The sequence below is a fragment of the Falco peregrinus genome, chromosome 1 (genome assembly GCF_023634155.1).
Source record: "Falco peregrinus isolate bFalPer1 chromosome 1, bFalPer1.pri, whole genome shotgun sequence".
Classification (NCBI taxonomy): domain Eukaryota; kingdom Metazoa; phylum Chordata; class Aves; order Falconiformes; family Falconidae; genus Falco; species Falco peregrinus.
In genome coordinates, this window is record NC_073721.1 from 88,229,655 (window position 1) to 88,249,491 (window position 19,837).

The 19,837-nt window shown below is 35.6% G+C and overlaps 1 protein-coding gene across 2 annotated transcripts in view; it reads right to left on the reverse strand.

Annotated features, from left to right (window-relative positions):
- Positions 1–2,236: 2,236 nt before the first annotated feature.
- The window catches only part of TRIP11 (thyroid hormone receptor interactor 11), a 34,438-nt gene continuing 16,837 nt past the window's right edge, over positions 2,237–19,837 (reverse strand). For both annotated transcript variants that reach the window (XM_055808103.1, XM_055808179.1), the window contains exons 11-20: positions 18,373–18,513; positions 17,986–18,179; positions 16,359–16,522; positions 15,933–16,036; positions 15,505–15,604; positions 9,561–9,642; positions 8,661–8,775; positions 7,953–8,075; positions 6,568–6,715; positions 2,237–4,504 (exon numbers count right to left, since the gene is read on the reverse strand). In XM_055808103.1, coding sequence (XP_055664078.1) covers positions 4,296–4,504; positions 6,568–6,715; positions 7,953–8,075; positions 8,661–8,775; positions 9,561–9,642; positions 15,505–15,604; positions 15,933–16,036; positions 16,359–16,522; positions 17,986–18,179; positions 18,373–18,513 — 1,380 coding nt within the window. In that variant the 3' untranslated portion in view covers positions 2,237–4,295. The remainder of the gene's footprint in view (positions 4,505–6,567; positions 6,716–7,952; positions 8,076–8,660; positions 8,776–9,560; positions 9,643–15,504; positions 15,605–15,932; positions 16,037–16,358; positions 16,523–17,985; positions 18,180–18,372; positions 18,514–19,837) is intronic.

Genomic DNA, 19,837 nt, shown 5'->3' on the forward strand with positions numbered 1-19,837 from the left:
TGATAGCATTTTCTTCTGCTTGGCAAAATAAGTTTGGGAGTTTTAGCAGCATGGCCGAACTCCCAAATTTGGAATAAGTTTGTCCAAATTAGCCTTTCAACAGATCAGCAAACAACTGCTGAAAATTCTTGCACACTTAGGCTGATAACATGTTTTAATGACTACTTGCTACTATACGTATTTCAGAATTTGATAGGTGATGCTTTCAGATACTGAAATTTAGAATGCCATACTCTTCTATAAGCTTGAGACAAACACAGAGTCTAAGACTCAGTGTTGCTACCTCTGTAAACAACATGCCACGTACAAATTACTTTTCCTTTGAATAAAATGGCAGCAGCTGTCTATTTCTTTATTTTTTATTGAAGACTGGTTTCTATATTTAAGCTTTGCAGGGCTGCAAATAAATTCAGCAGTATATAATGGCACAACACAAGAGAACAAAAATTGTAGGGTGGTAATTCTTATACCCTGTTTTCTAAGAAAGTTGATTAGAAGATTTCCACCTGAAAGATAACTACTCAAGGCAACAAACAAATTTACTGGAAAAAGGAAAAATTAAAAAAAAAAAGGCCCAAAATAAAACAAATACAGTGGTTTTAATTTCTTAAGCCTTACTGCTACCACTGCCATATATGCGAACATACATATATATATTTTATGTGTTTTTTTAAATACTGACAGAAGTATATTGACACAGACTACTTTGGTTTGAATGTGTAGATTAATCAAGTCTAGATAAATTGGCTTCTCTCTGAAAGAATGCATGAAGCTGTTACCCCTGCTGTTTCCACAGTATACTAATACCTCTCCATATTAAACAAGTGTTTGTATTTTCTCTTCAAGTATGTGACAAAAAAAATATTAATTTTTTTCTAGTTATAGCTACTTCCAAACTGGGAGTGTTTGGGAGGATGCAACATCAAATTTACAAATATGTCTGATTAAACAACTTAAGAACATTATTCTTGAACTTTTATACGATAATGTGGCAATAAAGTCATCAAAACTGGCAGGAAGAAGACATCAAGGCTTAAAATTGCAAAGCTTTCATGGAGGTGAAAATATTTACAAGGCAAGAATCTTCCATTCTGTCTTTTCCACTTCAGTCAGTCACTGCTATATATATATATTCCAGCTAGCCCACCTTATCAGTAACTATGCAAAATGGATCAAGAACATATATAAGAAGCAGTAATAAAATGCAGACTGGGTACTGATGATTGTTAAACAATTTTTTTCTACCCTGGTCACCACAATGTGACAAATTAAATGACTGACTAACTGGTTTCATGCAGGAGAGTTTAATTAAAAAAAAAAAACAAACCCCCACACACCAAAATCCCCACACACTCTGTATTCTTTTACAGTAAATTAGGAAGATCAACCAGTTACTTCCTTTGCATAGAATGCAGGATGAGTAAACAACAGCAAAAAATGAGTCTAAAGAGGAGAATGGAAAATCCCAACACATTTTTCCCCCTTATGTAAAGCTTGCAAAATTAATTCCTTACTAGAACTGTTGCTCGTTACACTGAAGATAACCGACAGCTTGCTAAACCAAAACTAGGACCACCATTCTCTTTTTTTCCTTGCAAGAGCAAGACAAAAAAGAAAATTAAGTTAAATGAAGAACAACAATCTTCAACTACTGCACCTGCTTCACCCCGCTGCCGTGTGAAAGACCCACCCAATTAACAGGACAGACTACATGAGTCATGTACTTACATGTGGGAAACCGGTAAGGTAAATATATACAAAACAGTTATCAAGCACAAAGTAAACCCAGAAGAAAAATTAGAGGAAAAAATATGTCCACTAATCTTTCAATAAAAACAAATCTTGAAGGTTTATAATAGCCTGTGAAACTCAGAGTGAAGAAAGAAACAAGGCAATGAAGTAGTTGTGCACTTTTCAGTGCAAAAATACTGCCTGGAACACAGAGTGCATCTGATTTCTAACAAAGCAACAAAAAAACTCACCAATGTAGCTGTGGAATAAGCCGTAGAACAGAAACCTCCTAAGCCGTGCGGATTTTCTCCGCAGTTCAACAGACCTCCTAGCACTTAAGGACTGAAGCCTCTTCTGTCTATCCTGTAAAAGATTTTCTTCTGTCCCAAGTAGCTTCATGAGAAACTCCGAAGATCTTCATTATCCTTGGTTGGTTTTAGATTGCCCTTCTCGAACTCATACCTTACTGTATAAATGGAGTCAATTCACAGCATGCAGAAACAAATGATCTTACTATGTTTTATTTATTGGCATTTATAATGCTTCCTGGAAGAGAAACATGTACATACTAGGAGTTCTCTGCAATTAAAGAAGAAATTTGCACAAAAAAGTTAACTGCTCAGTTAGTGTATTCACAGGATAGTGACCAGCATGAGTACATCTGTAATTTATAAGATATCTAAGCCATATTTTTAAACACTAAATGTTTCCTTCTGCTTTGGCTCACCAAAAGGCCATTTTATTCTGAAGCAGCTATATATCTTTAAACAGACACAACTACAAGGAAAGGAGAGACTGCACAGAAGCCATCTGATTTCAGTTTTCTTTATATTTGTTATAGGAAAAAAAAAGGTACCTATTCCAGTCCAGTTTAAATGTAGATTTACATTTGAAGTACCAAACTGAAACGCTCTAGCTGAGGTAATTTCAAATTCTCATTACATTTATTACATAATGCAGAATTTATTTTGGCATACTATGCGTGGCTGCTATCCTTTCAGAAATCAAACTGCCAAAGTGTCTGTAATGGAATAAAAAATTTAAAATTAAAATTCAGTATGGTCAATCCACTTCCAAATTTGCATAAATCTTCCACGATACATTAACACACAGGAGGAAAGGGGCTCAAGCAGTTCTTAAGGTAAATACAGGAATCAAAAACACTGCTAGATTTCAAGTCAACAAAAAATAAGTCACTATCTGACCTCTACATAAATAAATGCAAAGTTTTCTTGCATTATTTTGGTTTATTCTGTACAAGTTTCAGGAATTAATTTTACTTAAATATAAGTCTTACACCTATTTAATCCAGGATCTTAATGAAAATGGGAAGGTTCACAGTTCTAATATAGAACTTGCACAACAGTTATCTTAACACTGACAAAACACGGAATGGCATATAAAAAGATTTAGAAATTACACATTTTAAATTGAAGATGTTTTATCTCACATTCACTATGAAGATGACTTGTGCATGACTTTTATCCTTTAGTATGCAACTTCATTCTTTACCTGCCAAACAAAGTGTACAAGTTATCACAGCAAAATTTACAGAATAACTGATTTTGGCCTTGGTCTCAGAAAGACCTATTTACACATTTGAGATAAGTAAGCATCTTCTTCCCTTTGAATTCTATACATGTGTTCAAGCTTTAAGCTTATATTTGGATCTACAAAATCCTGCAGAATAAAAAGTCTCTCAAATATACATCTTAGACCATTAGAATACAGTGTCTTTATAAACATGAACCTATCTTTTGCTAAATTACCCACTCTCATCACACGGACGCCCCTAGAAAATAAAGCACTCCCACAGTTAACTCCTTGGTGCTGAGGGGTTTGCCTCCTGAAAGCAGATATTAGTCGGAGGGGTGTGTATATGGATGAAATCATTGCACAAAAAGAGACTACCATGCCTAATTGCCCCCAAATGTGACTAATCCTGTAAATAAGAGAGGCATGTCCTAGTGTACATTAAGTATCATAAATCATGTGTGGAAAGACTGCAGCTGCTCAGTCATCACGCTCCCATGTGTTCACTGTCTTATCTTATTCTTTGGAGTTTGTGTCATTAATTGAACATTTCAAGTAAGATCAGATTTGGCTGGAGATTTATTTATTTTTAGTTTTTTAAAAATTCTGGTTCTTGAAGGCCCACTGCCAATGGCAGATCACTTTAATGAAAAAAATGGATCTCAACACCAAAAAGTTAATGATGTTTATGTATAATTGAAACATTGGAATATTACTAAGGGGTTTTTTTGTCTTGTGACAATCTAGCAACAAGATAGATTTTGTTTTTTCTCTCAGTTTAATATTTAACCCATGCCCAAAAATGAATGACTGCTATAAAGGCAGCAGTTATTCATGCCACCGTCAGAATTTCCAAAGCACTGGTGAGTTTAGAATTAAAAGAAAAGCAAAGTACAATTACAAACAAGTACATGACTTTACAGAAGGCCTCATTGTGGTAAATTATATACAGCATAGTGTTCTTCTTTTCCTTAAAGTGCTACTATCATCATATTGATATTGTTTCTTCTTTTGTCATTTTTTTTAGTCATCTATTGTTTTAGAAGATCTTTCAGTACAGCACCAGCACTGGCATCAGGGGACACTGGCAGTGGTGTAAAAGTAGGCAATGCATCAGAAATAGGTTTCATAAGCAGATGTCCAGAATTACTAGTGGGCATTATGAGAGGCACTGCTGCAGATCGACGTGCTAAAAATGGGTTTGCATCTGGTCTTCTGCTCATTGCTGAGGCTGCAGAATCTGAAATATTAAAAAAAAAAACAACCCAAAACACTCAAAACAAAATACAAGAAAATGTTAGAAAGCATTCATAAGTCTACACAATTTTACAGCATTTGTTCACATCTTTGTGTATTACTTTTGCAACATGACAATCCTATCTTCTTGCCATAGACTGGACCTCACATGGATGCTCTCAAAGATTTTCACTCTCTCTTCTCTCATCTTGGATCTCAGCTACCACTGTTACTTTTGCTGAAGAATTCCTATATCTACACTTCAAGCTGCTACTTACAAGACTGACAAAGATCAGGGCACTCCCAGGACCTGCCAACCACGTCATGCTTATCGGCAGCTACAATTCAGTTGACAGTCCAGGCACCTCTGTGACAAGCATCAAACACCTTTTGCCAAGGTTCACTTCATGCATGCAACGTCAGGCATGAATTATCTGCCACATTGACTCCAGCACTATGTGAAGGTGCAAGGTCCCTTGTGCATGCACAACAATGCAGCACACTGGCGGGTTTCCCACCCCACAGTGTACTGACACAGCTTCCCCAGGGTCAGCCCACACTCAACCCCTGCAATAAACATCACAGAGTGTCGCAACTTAGTTTTGAGGCAAAACAACGTTTGCTCATTAGTCAAATTCTAACAAAATTCTAGTTTTAATAAAGTATTACTAAACTTTTTTTCTAAATCTAAGAACTGACTTGTCCCTCCTCACCTTTCCCCATCAAATCATCAGTCAGGTCCAGGTGTAACCTGTTCTCAAGGTTCCTACACCAAATGTAGAACAGAAACCAGACTAACATTCCTGTATCATACTAATTGTTTGGATAAGTGATTTCATTCAGCTTTTTTTTTTATTTTAAAAAAGATCTTACATCATGTAAATATCCCAATTCTCATAAATACATTTCTATGTGGATATTGTACTGGTATTTGTGTTCAGCACTTAGAAATTGCTACCATATAGTTTATTTCAAGGAACAAAAAACTTAAAGCACCCAAAAAACTAAAGGGATATATATATATATATATATATATATAATGGGTGTCTAGTTTTACAAGCCAGCAATTTATCTCCTGAACGGAGAAAAGGAACCAATAATTTCATTCTTCCAGACAAAGAAATAGGTTTTTTTGTCAAGTAAAATAGGTACTGTACCTATTATATTACTGTTACACTACAGTAAGTGTAGTTACAGTAAGGAAGAAGAGTAAAAAGAAAGTTAAGTTTTATTTAGGTTTATTTAAAAAGTAAAAAAAATACTGCTTTCAGAGATAAACTGGTATTTCACAGTAGACATTTATACCTTGGACATCCAACTACTTTAGGTGAATTGAAAGACTTTTTAGCATCTCTCTCTCTGTATATCTATACAATACATAGTATTTGGGGGTTGGGTTTGTTGGGGTTATTTGAGTTTACAATTAAAAGTTTCAATCAAAACAAGCTGCAAATCAGCAGGACTGTATTAAGGTGAAGTTTTAAACGTACGTAAAAAATTAAGTACAAACTGGATCAGCTAAACTGACAAAGAGCATTAATTTCACTATACATAATACAAGCATAATTCCTCTCTGCCTTAGAAAAACTGAAGTCAATACTCATGCACAGCTTACAGAGATTTCAAATCACGCCATCTACTGATTTTGTTTCAGTCCTCTCTGAGCAACCCGGTCCTACATACCAGAGAGGCACTACAAGGCTGGTATTACCTGCATTCTTCACTCAGTGATCTGATCAACAGGAATACTGAAAATCAGGACTCTCTTCACTGATACCGTACGGAGTTGCCTGCATAGCATCTGTTTGGCTCTAACAGGTGCTGTTAAATCCTTTCCATATCTAAGGGAATTTGGTCCTTCTAATATTCTGTATTGAAATTTTAGGAAGTAGGGTATAGAAGCAGTGGGAAGGAGGAGTGGGAGGAGAAGGAAACAAGGGCATGAGGGGAGAAATCAAATTCATAGTTCATAAGTGAGGAAGCACAGAATCACTGAAATCCCCTTGAAGATTCTATCTTTAGTTATTTATGTGCTGTGTAAAGGTTCAGATTTCCTTTAAATGTTACCTTGCATTTGACTGTTGGATGGAGTACTGCTAGTTTTACCAGTTCCTGCTGCTCCTAAAAGTTTCATATCATGAACAGACAGCTTGGGTGGAGGAATACTTGGGCAAGATTCTGTTTCGAGGAATTTCACAAACAATTCTGAAAAAGACTACAAGAAGCTACTAGTTATTATATTTTACTGATGCTCTGTTGAAAAATATCTAAGTTAAAAATACATACATAAAACAAAAAGCTGTCAACAGGCTCTCAAGAACTTTGTATTGGTACTTTGTGACAAATTTATTTTCAAAATACACAGGTTTTGGTTGTCTCAGTAAGTGATATTTATGTGAAAATTATACTCTAAAGATAACACTCATGTCCACCATGGTTGCATTATTGATTTACGCCAATTGTTTCAAGAATCCCATGCTGCTACTGAAATCACAGTATTTCCTGAGCATGGGCTCAAGCAAATCACTCTTCCAGAAACACATAGAACTTAAAACATTTCTCTGTCAAATAAAGCAATGGGTTTTAAAAGTCTTGAATAAAGGAAACATGGAATGACTAATGTGTCAGTAGCATCACATAATGGAATCTTGCTTAGTAAAGCCTGTGCTATACATAGAAAAGCATTGATTTTCCTCTTTTATGTCTGTAGTTAATCAGACCACAATCCTCTGGTGGCCTAAGTGCCTGCATTGTTTTTGTGGGCAAAACCCCAATCCCTACACTTCAAGATAATTTACAGGAATCAGTTCTCACTGTGCTTTTCTAGCTCAATAAGCAAAAAATGAATGTTAATCCCAAAAGCCCAATCCCTCAGTGCTCTAATCTTGAGAGTGCTTTTACTGGTCTGCAAAATGGAAAGTTCCACAGATAAACTGCTCCCATGGATGATGCCGAGAACTGTTGCTTTACAGTATTTGAAAGCTTAAAATATCAGCTTTATTATGCTGAATATAAGAAGTGCTAGCTGCAGCAGCTAAGAAAGCTTTTCAAATGAAATTCAAAGGACACATGGGAACACAGTCATCAAAATATGATGTCACAGTCTTCTACACTGCTGAGTGTCACACAGTCCCAGACTCCCACATGTATTTAACCTGTCAGCTTGCAAGATCAAGTCCATACTGTAAGAAGCCAGTGATCCCAGGAACCAGTGGAACAGCGATTTCTGTATTAGCCCAACACTTAGCATTGTATAATTTTCATCAATGCCTACATATTTATTTAGTGCAGGAAAAAAATCCTTATGGCAAAGCAGTTGCACAAAACCAAATAATCTTAAGATACTGCAGCATCAATACGTGAAGCTCAATATACTGATGAGCCGAACATCGGCATTAATATGCAACTGCCCCATTTTTTCCACTCAAACAGAGAATGCACACAATTCTTACACTATTAAAAATGTTCTGATGAGTTGGCCTCAAAGGTGTACTAGGGACACTTTTTGACCCAGCTCCTCCACCAAGCCAGCCAGTCACCCAACTTGTAACTCCTCTTTGGTCTTCAGATAATAACTAGAAAGTATTAAAAAAAAACCAAAAACAAAAACCAAAAAAAGTTAAGAAACTAAAAATAAAGCAACAGGTAAAAGAAACTGCAACACTGTGCTCATTATATTTATCATAACTACATGGTAATTACACAGATAAATAATAAAAAAAAAATCTCAAAACTTTAATTACTGTCAAAAATTTATTCTCTGCCTCCCAAAGACTGGCAGTTTAAAACCCTGGCTCTTTACTTAAAAACATAAGCCCCACCTTCTTCACAATACCTAGTGGTACATACAAAACTGGCTTACTTTTCTGTAACTGATATATTACATGTTATAAGACATAACAGCACAAAGTTAAATACCTACCCTTCCACATTAGCACTCCTCAGCAAAATGAGATCCACTCTATTAAAATAGTGTTATCAAAAGATTATATTAAGATCAGCATGTCCCACAAAAAATTAATTCAGATGAAGAACAAAACCCACACTTTCCCCACAAGAAGTAGGGGGACAGTTACATTTAGTTTAGCAGCAAGTCATTCTATTTTCAGGCAAGGATTCCACAAATAAAAAGGGAAGTCTAGTTTTCTACGAAGTATTACCTGATCAAGTTCTTCCTTCTTTATTCCCAAGATACTTCCCATTAACCTTAACACTTCAGGACGTTTATTTTTTGGAGTATGAAAATGTCCAACAAAGAGATTTCTCATCAGGACCCTGGAGAACAAAGGAAGACTGTTATACAGTAATACTGATGCAATTATTCCTCATACTCTTGCCTAACTTAAAATAATCCAAATAAACAAATCTAATGCAAGGAACCAATTTCCTTCCCCTACAAGTTATAACATTGCTTATACAGAAGTGTCAATTTGGACAGCATTAGCAATACTTATGCAGTAAGGTGAAACTGAGTTGTGCCTGAGCAAGTCTGACATAAGTACTACAAGTAGGGACAATATTTATTCTTGATTCAGGAGACTGTTTAAACAGACACTTAACTGCAGACATGCACGTCCCAAATCAAGACATAAGCAAGGGAACAGGGGAACCCATTTGTCTACCCCTGTTTCAGTTCAGGTAAACAGAGTGTGGGGGGTGGGGAACCCAAACAAACAAACAAAAAAAACCACTAAAACCCAGGAAGAGGGGTTTACACAACATCCAGGTGATGCTAGCTACATGGGAGGGCTTGCTGTTCACACCTTAGACATAACAGACTTTCATTAAGAACTTTTATCTCCATTTGCAGAACTCAAGCTACAGAAGTGCACTTCAACTTAAGAAAAATATCAGTAATCCAAATTTACATACACACTGGTTTCACTAATAAAAATTACTATTTACAACCACCAATCGAAAAATGCCAAAGTAATCAAAGTATAATTACAAGATCACATACAGAAGCCCAGTTCTGCACTACTTTTACAGCTGTGTTAGTAACATATCTGAACACTGTGAGGAATAAAAAGTGTGTACCAAGCCTTTCACTAAAGACTTACTTGTCCACTTTTCCTTCTGTGCTGTTCATAAGATCCATTAGTTTATTTTGTACATCTTCTAACATTTCTCTTCTAATCTCACCTATAAAATGTTAGGTCATAACAAATAAATAAAAATTGAAACTCTGAAACTTTGTTGCAAAACTTATTAATAACACACATTTTAAAATAACAATATGTTAATACTGTTATGGTACTTTTTAAAAAAAACAAAATTAGCTTGATTTTGCATAAAAAGGGTCAATCTAATAAGTGATCATTATTTTAAATTGGAAGCTAAAACTTCTGAAATGATAATACTAAAATACAGGAACACACAGAAAATAAATAAATTGCTGAAGTTCTGATGAACTGCTGTTCCTCCTAGGTAATACAGAACTGGAAACAAACGCTTGATTAAGGGCTATAGTCCTGTGGTGACAATCTTTTTCATAACCTGACCAAACTGTATGTTGGCATCAGGTCTTTTGATCTTCGTACTTAACCTCAAGTATTTCCTAAACCCAGCTATTCTGCATATTCTACTATCAGGTTGCTAAAGCCTTGACGTTCTAAGCAGTTCACCAGTCTCCCAGGAGAATTACTGCCTCACGGAGCCAACATCCGTAACTTGTTGCAGGTCTCTTCTGTTAGGACCCTTCCCACTCCTGTTAACTGATTGAAGCTCTTGCAACAACGTGCTGGAACACACTAATGTATCCTAGGAGCAGTGCTGCTCTCCACAATTTGGTATAGCAGCAAGAAAGGCTCTGCAGAGTTTTATGCAAGATTCCCCATACTTTTGGGAATATAAATATTCAGTTAAAAAGTGGCAGACGTGAAATGCCACAGCTACCACAAACAGAAGGCAAAATTGAGAGGAAAATGGCAAGTACTTTCAGCCTGGCATCACGGCCTACAAATTAAATGAATAGGCCAGTATAAGTTAGTTCATATGAGCTTGTCTAGGAGAGCGTTAGGAGTCACTACACATATTTTCTGCCTTTTTTGCATGCTGCCTCCAAGTTCTGATATTTTTCTATATTGGCTGCAATGAAATCTGTTCATCTGGGATATCACAACACCAATACCAGCTTTCTTGGCCTACACAAAGGATCCTATTTTTCCTCTCCACAAACCCAAAACAGGAACTATTAAAACAGCAAGAGAGGAGTTTAGATTCTGCATTCGCTACTGCTAGAGCTTTTCAGCTTTCTGAAGTTCCTGACCTTAATCAATTATTTTTCCACTATCTACACACTTGAGCGCCATGACATCAGAGTGTTTAATGAGGGAGATACAAACATAGTAGCCCGTTTCAATAAAAGGAACCATGGCATGATATTGTTATATTCACTCTTGCCCAATAATTTCACAGCACCAACTTCTCTACAATTCTAAGATTCCACTAACACAAATTACTTGTTAGGTCAAATACAGAATACACCCAATTACCCCAACCATTCTATGCCAGTAACTCAGGCTTCCTCTGACCTCCCACAAAACTATAAAATAAAGCTCACAATAAAGGAAAAAAAAACTCTCCTAAAAGTTTTACTTGCCATAAATATTTTACAACATTCTGATTGTAAGGAAACCAGGCACAAAGAATAAAATTATCTGATGTACAGGTCTACACAAGTTTATACAAAAAACACAGGAGTAAAAGTGCTAGAAAAACTTCTCACTTAAATCCCCAAACAGGATTTAAGAACATTGGCAGCAAGAAGTTTTCAGACAAGGAAAAAAAAAATAATTACAAGGTACAAAGAATTCTTAGACGATAAACTAAAAAATGGATATACCTTAACACAGTAAAAATAAAATTTTTCTCCAAAATGGGGTTCTACAAGATACTACCTTTGAACTCACTTTTTTCCTAATAAAAGTAGAAGTAAGTCTTAATCACACAAAAAAGGTTGAAAAATACAACATGGACTATCCATGTGAAAACCAACTCTACCCCATAGTTATATAAGCAGAAATGGCGAGCTTTTTCTCTTTTCCCTCTCTAAGGTTGAATGCTTATCTTCAAATCCTATGGAAAAACTGCTGATCAACTTAAATGTCCCTCCCCTAATTAACAGTGCTTCATTTAAAAACCAAAACCAAACCCACAAAAGATACACTTTTCTTGTAGTTAATTTCTAAAAAGCCTCAACATCTTTGTATGGAAAGTGACTTTTATAAAGTTTATATCCTTCAGATCATCCAGGATGCATGAAATACATTCCACTTTAGTTTGCACATGGCCTTCAATCTTTAATAAATGCATGCCACAAGTAAGTTGACACAACATGGTTCTCAACACCAATAACTCCATGGAACCTGCACAGACTTCTGGTATACACACACCAAAGAGCTAGGCTGTGAAATAGATGCAACCTAATACGTCCCGTTCAAATACTCCACATCTTTATATAAATGTTTTACTTCACAGACATGAATTTTAGAAAGTACAGAGTAGAACAAACTAACTCGTGTCATGCTGGGAAAGCTCCTATTCAAGGAACATAAAGATTAAACTCCTTATTCAGAACAAGTTAAAACCCAAACAAAATTATATATATTATACAACAATACATCTTGTAACAACTACATCCATATGCACTGAAATCAATTCCAATAGTATGACAGCTCTTCAGCACCACTCCCTCTCAAAACACCAGGGTGAGGCACAGAATTAATCTATGGTTTTAAGGTTTAAACTTACTTAAATTATGGTACTTTGTAAATGTGGTTAAATAGGAGCCCAATACTTGAACAGAAACATTGTCAATATAATTATGGAATGATAACAGCTGTAGGAGCATACACAGTAGCTGAATTATTTGGGTCGCCACAGAGTAAGAGAATTAAGCTAAACTACTAATGCTGCAAAAAGACAAACAGCATCTGAAAACAAGTTTCAAGTATATGTTATGTTGTCGCTATTGCTCTTCAAAGCAATACCATTATGAGTTTCCTTTTCAATTTTTATTTGTGATGAATTTTAAAACAAATGTATTAACAATTTAAATGAAATGTTACTGTTTGGTGTTTTTTTTTCCTGACAGAAAGATCTTGTATCAAAGAGGACCAACTTTTAAGGACAGCTACACAGCTATATTCCATCCACAGTGACTATGCAACTCTATCATTAAACATATTTTTTAAATGGAATATTTCCTTCTAAAATAGAATTTTACAGTTGAAAAGGACTTAAAACTTGTATTTCATGTGTATGAAGACTGAATAACAAAAAAAGTCCAGAGCCAAAATTCAGCATGGACTGCTGTAAACCAGACATTTACAACAGTCTCCAGTAATTTGTTAACCATTTATGGCAATCCAGAAAACTGCATCTGGTACATCGTATACTTTTCCATTAAAATCACTTCTCCTGCCAAAAAAAATCTATAAAGAAATCCTTCAAAAGATTTGGCCAACAAAACTGTGTCTGGGAATGTATTTGGCCAATTTTCAATAAGACATTATGTGTTTTCTTGTGTAAATAGAGAAAATGGAGTGGTCTCCTTTTTTCAGTAAAAATTATAATTTATTCTACAACATTAAAGTGCTGTTTCCTTTATGCAACAATCCCTTTTCAAGTCTCTTAACAAGTAAATAGCTTGCCAATACAATATAGCTTGATAAAATACTGAGATTCAGTTTTCTCTTGAAGTTCAAATCCCTCCTGCTTTCATATGCAAAATTAACCACTAATGAAGAGCTTCCCATTTCAGAGTGCTGTATTTGCCTACGTCAAAGTTAATTTCAATCCAGGGTGTTTGAACACTTTTGCTGTAAATGTCTGTAGTGAGACAGAGATTCAAAAATGTCAGTATTTAGTTGGACTTGAACTTTAATTTAGCTTGTAAAATTCATATGTGAACTCAGGGCGCACTCCTATGATGCCCATTTGGATGCCAAATTGCACTTAGACACAACTAAATTTAAGTAAGTACACATTAAATTATGTAGTAGAACGGTCGTAACTTTTTGTAGAGTTCTTGCTGAAATTGTGAAGACTTTCAAATGACTTTTCACACCAACTATTTGATCATAAGCAAGTATGTCTTAAGAAAATATTGTTTATTTCGAGAACATAATTTAAACATTAATAGCAATAATTAGTTGTACATATTCAGAGCAAGAGTTACCACAGCATCCAGCAGAGATGGTGTTCCAGGTCTTCCCCAGCAAGCCTTAATTAAAGGCATTCATCCAAAAATTTCCCACAGACATGGGGAAAAAACCCCCAGAAAGTAAGAGCTGTTAAGTGATCACAGAGAGTGAGAAACCTCTGCTCTTCAAGGTCCCTTTTTAGAGCCACTTCAGGAACCAATCACAAGTTTTCCTCTGATTTTAGTTATCCCATATGCTCAGTGAAAGCCTGACCAGGGGATGCTGCAGTAATAGAAAAATACCATGACCCTCAGAAATAAAGGAGGAAAGAGAAAGCAGGTCTCAGTTGGTAAAAAGGAGGAAAAGACAGATAAAAAAAAAAAAAGAGAGAAAAAAGCCTAATTAGTATTCCCTCAGCAGTCAGTACTCTTTAACAATTTCACCCATATCAGAACCATTGTGCAACTAGACACAGAGAAGTGTCTTTCCCTCTTGGCTCAATGAAACATTGCAGACAAAATTACAAGTCAGGGCTGAAATGTAAGTACAGAAATCCAGCAAAATTATTATTAGGACTAAGTCCTGCTTGCTGTGACTCCTTTCTCATAAAAACTAAAATTAATGCAGTAATGAAAAAAGTGACCTTATGTTACTCATTGCTATTCTGTCATCTCTTACGTGCGTCTGAGCTTATAAATCTTACTGATGTTTCATGTACAAATACATTGTATAGAAATTTAATTTCATATTTTTCCATTTGATTAGACTAAATAGCATAGGGCCATAAAACAGAAATACATTGAAATGGCATCAATTTTTAGTAAAATGTTATTCTACCTTTTTAGGCTTTCCTAAAATGTGTTTATAATACTAAATGTGTTTATAAAAGAGAAGGCTACGCATCTCCTACATAATTCACGTTTCTGTGATGTCAGAAAGAGGAAAAAACGCAAACCCAAACCACATTCCAAAACATTAACAGAATCACAAAATCAAAGAAACATTTATGTTGGAAGAGACCTCTAGACCTCTAGATCATCTAGTCCAACCCCTCTGCTCAAGCAGAGTCATCTACAGCAGGCTGTCCTGGACCATGGCCAGTTGGGTTTTGAATATCTTCATGGATGGACACTCCACATCCCTGGGCAACCTATTCCAATTTCTGACCATGCTCACCATAAATAACTTTCCTCTTTTTCATAAATGTTTCTTCTGGCAAATTCCTCTACCAGCTGGCCAAGTTTTGTCTTCAAATCCAAAGTAATAAGATTCATCAAATATTAGAATACTTAATCTGAGAACAATACGAATGGCATATTTCTAAATATGAGCAATCAGGAAGCTTATTTGAAATGAGATTTAAAAATACAGTCTAAAGATGCGTCCAAGACCTTCCAAATAAACTCTTCAGACAGCCTCATATCCATGCAAGAGCTGCTTTCTCTACATCTCTAACCAACAGCACCCCCTTTCTCTGTACCTCACTGTATTCCTATGTCTCTGTCAGTTAGGTAGGTAGTTACTGTGGAAAAATCTGACACCACTTAGTATTTCACAAACTTTTAAAAAACATACTTACAGAGGTAAATCAAGGGCTTTAGTATTTAGGGGGGAAATAACACCCAAACCAAGCAACCATAAAACTCACTGACTACAGGACTTCCTTTTGAGAAAGATCCCTAACAGAAGGTAAACATACTTTTGCAGATATCCTTTATAAATAGGGAAGTCCTCAAAAGGTGACAAGAGAATTATTCTTTTCCTCATATGAAACACATTTTGCAAAGTTTCTAGGAATACTACATTGTCATCTCAGCTGCTTGGAATGTTTTAAGCAGAAACATAAAAAAGCAGGTACCTTCTTTCTTAAGTTCTTCAATCTGCTCCTCTTTGACGTCAAGCTGCTCAGTAAGCCTTGATGCTGCATCCAGTGCGGCATTTGCCTCTCCTAAACTTTCCTGAATAAAGCACAGGAAAGGGACAAAAAGACAAGCAAGAGAGTTCACTATCACAATTATGCTAATTCAACACAGATAAAACGTAACAGATGCAGAGGCTTCAACTCGTTCTTTAGAATAACTGGATTGTAAACATTCTCAGAAAATGGACAGTCAGCAGAGGAATACTACTTTGCTGACCTTCTTATTAGTGCCCCCCTCTCTTCCAAGGAAGAGAGAACAATTGTATAACGATGTACTCGTAAGACAGTAACAACACAGTAGTCAAAAAATTCAGTCAACAATTAATATTCAGTTTCATAGGGTTCAATTTCATTATTCAGCCTACCTGCAGTGATATAACTTTTTCTTCTAACTTTTCTGCTTTTTTCTTCCATTCTGCAGTCTGGTTTTGGTGTTTCTCCAGTTCTGCTGAATACATAGCTTTTTCTTCTAAAGGGTTAAAACACAAACCAAAACATCTTGATTCACAACATGTAACTCTTTTTGGGATATGCAATTACAAAACCTCAGCATTATCATATCTGGTCTTCATAAGGTAGAGGTGGAATTCCAATTTCATAAATGCCATATTGACCACCAGTTTTCACAGGGCCAAAATTGGTTTTGAAAGTTTTTTTAAAAGACAACAGCTTCTGAAACTCAAGCTATGAAAACGGAAACCAGGTAATTAATAATTAAAAAGCACCAAAATCTGGTAAGTATCCCAGCCGAAAAATGCTTGTTGCGATCTTTATTTCTTGACAAAACTTACCCTGTTGGAATTGCTCTAGTACCATCTGCAGGTTGGCCAGTGACAATGCATACTGCTTCACTTGGTCCTGTGAGATGGTGAGCTGTAGCACAGTCTCATCTCTCTGCTTGGAAACGAGGTTTAACTGCTCTTGCAAAGATTCAACTTGCAGACTAGCTTGATGACTTAATGAAAATAAAAGAATAAAACACATTATTTATGAAGACAGTAACAGAAGTCATCAGAGAGAAAACTGAATTCCAGCAAAAATAGCTTACCTTTAAATTTCCCCCCCCAATCCATTTAAAAATAAAAAACAAACCTAAACCCCCCACACATACACCAAAAAAAACCCCCGAAAACCACCACCACAAAACCAACAAAATATTTTAAATAAGTCTGGTAAGAAAATTTTGGCAATAAAAAAAATCCCAACTACTTTTGTTTGAAGTGCATTAGAAAAAGAAAAAAATAATCTTTGTTGTTCATTATCGTCACAGTGTCTTTATAAAAAAATAATTCATATCCTGCTAATTGTCTGCTTCAAGTACTACAGGAATCAATAGGTCTTTCTACCTATTTTTACTTTTAAAGCCAGACTCCAAGAACTCAGTATGTCTTGTTCCATACTGACCACTGAATGCCCCGTTTAATTTCCCATTATGTAAAAATATTATGAACCCCATTTTCTCCTACGCCAGTCTTTTTAAAGAGTGCATATCAGGTGGCAAATAGGCAGTATTACTTGAAAGCTATTTGACAAGTTTGACGAAGAATTAAGAAACATTCTGATGAACAGCTTTAACAGAAACTTCTCCCAACTTTTCCACTTCCTCCCCTATTTTTCACAACAAATTCTGCTCAACGTTCTCAGCAGAGATTTTTAAGAGCAGAATCCACCTCTGGCACTTAAGCAAAAAAGAAAGACTGCAGCCACATACATATTTTTTGATTAAAATACTTTTTCATTTTGACAACTGTAATAAGATGAAAAAGAATTATTTTGCCTGAAGTAACCAAAATTCCTTTAAATAAAACAGTATTAAAGCAGTCAAGATAGGCGTTAAGTTTAATGCCTGGGTTTTCATTGTTCTGGCTGAAAAATGCGATTATGGCAAATAAATAAAAAACCACAATTGGCTCTAGCCTCCCAGATTGTGCTATCCATGAGAACTTCAGTGTATCTTGCTTCATATATATATGCACTACAAAGGAAAGTTTACAGCAGCGTATAGTTTCCACGGTATCAGCTATAAAGTAAGGATGTGAACGCAATTCAAAGCATGACAGTCACATCTGTGTATTGAAATAAGACTATTTCAAAATGAATGAAGATTTGACTTCAAAGTAAGTCCAGTCCATCATTTTTGTTCCGACACAATTAAATTGATGGGTCGAGGGATTTTTGTTGTTTCTAGTTCTAGCACTGTTAAAGATGTGAGATTTCAATAGTTGCTACAAAACTGACAAATACTTTTAAGTCCTCAGGAGTAGCCGCGTCTATTTCAAATCATCTTCCTGATGTAACAGAAGTTCCTATCGTTTTGTTTTCTCAAGTGCTTAGCGTGTTATAGAATGGTAATTCAGTAAAATAAAGCAATCAGTACCAGTCTTGCTAACACCACTACTGTATAAATTAAAAGACTACCTGGCATTCTCCACTGCAGTAGATGAGGACACAAGTTTTTCTTCCAAAATCAGAATTTTCTTTCTTAGCTTGACCTCTCTGTCTTCTGCAGCTAAAGCTTCTCGTGTGTAGGAGTCTTCCATTTCTAAAAGGTGATTACGTAACCTCTCCAGTTCCTGATTTAGGCGTTGCTCTTTCTCACGCAAATGCTGTACCTATGTAGAACATAACTTAAGTTGTTCATATTAAATTATTTTTATGAAAGGTGATAAACACAAAACATGTCCCTTGAAGCACACTGCTTTTTACAAGTGATTGTTACCAAAAATAATCCACAAAATATTACAGACAGAATTTCTTACTCTTTTTCTTTTACTTCTTGTGACTGTAAATTATTTTGTGGCATACCTCGCCCTGAAGGGCACTGCTCTCCATTTGCTTCTGTTTGAGTGCTACCATGACTTGGTCTCTCTCTTGCTGAAAAGTAACGGCCTTTTCCTGCATTGACTTAACTTCACTTAACAGTTGATTCAATTCTCCTGTGTTGCCCTGTTGAAGACACAAACAAGCATTTCAAACATGGCAAATAGTTTTGCCAAAGGAGACAGTCTTTGCCCACAAGTGCATGAAGACAATAACCGATATAACAAGGAAAAGAGCAGGACACCAATGGCCCTACAACACAGAAAAACATTCAAGGAAAATATTATTTTGAAGTTATTTTACCCACATGTTACAAGATGAAGTAAGACTTACTGCTAAAAGACACTATACAGATGCATTGTCTTAACTGACTGCTGAAGTGAACAAATAAATACGTACCTATCTTTAGATGAGAGATGCAACATGTACATTGTGTATCAAACACTTGTATACTTGAAAACTTGTTTTCCCCAGTGTTTGGAATTTATTTTCTGTGTTACCTGTTTATTACGTCATGCACATGTAAGGCATCAGCCTAGGTAGGTCAACTCGTCTGAACTTAAGACAACTAAACACATGAAGAAATCTTTAAAAACAAACCATAACATGACTTCACTCTCAAAGATTAGCCTTCAGTGAATCACAGCTATGTCCATCCCATATTCAGATGTCTAATTTCAATGAATAATGTTTCCATTTACATGCAATTTACTACAACTTAGCATATAAAGAAGTGTTAGTATGTCAGTTACACAGAACTCACATGTACATGTATCTGAAACTTTTCAGCGTACTCTTTGTGTTGTTTTGAAAGCAGTTACTTTTGTTATTTTGGATAAAAGTAAATGAATCTTTTTCTCACTAATACTTATAAGCTTCAACTACTTGTTTTTATTAATCACACTGAATATAGCAAAACCCTTTTTGCAGTAGAACCCTAAACCTGCAGGCAAACCTTCCCTCTCTATGTCATGTAACCTTCTGACACACACACAAAATGCAAAATTGTTTGAATGCTATTTTCCCTAGTTCCTCATAGCAAACACAAAGTATAACAGCAACTTCTTCAATTTGTGCAAAAAATATGTCCAGACAAATGTTTCGTGCTTGTGAAACTGAAAGCCTAAGCCACCAGTGACCGAAAGCATGCAGGCCAAAGATGTGCAATACAGAACCTAGCCAGACAACGCAGATTTCCATGAGTTAGAATAAAAAATGCCCAACATAGTAAGAGAGTGAATTTGTAAAATATTAGTATGCTTTATACAGGCAAGGCTGATGAACTTAAGTCCCAATGGTAATTCAAAGCTATTTTTCATAACATAACTGTACTTTGAGACAATGATATCTCTCATCATAGTTCTACAGTATAAACATGTTCTACAGTTCTGAACATGTATCTTAAGTCAAACTTCTCAAAAAAAAAATTAATCCTAGTTTTTCACACATA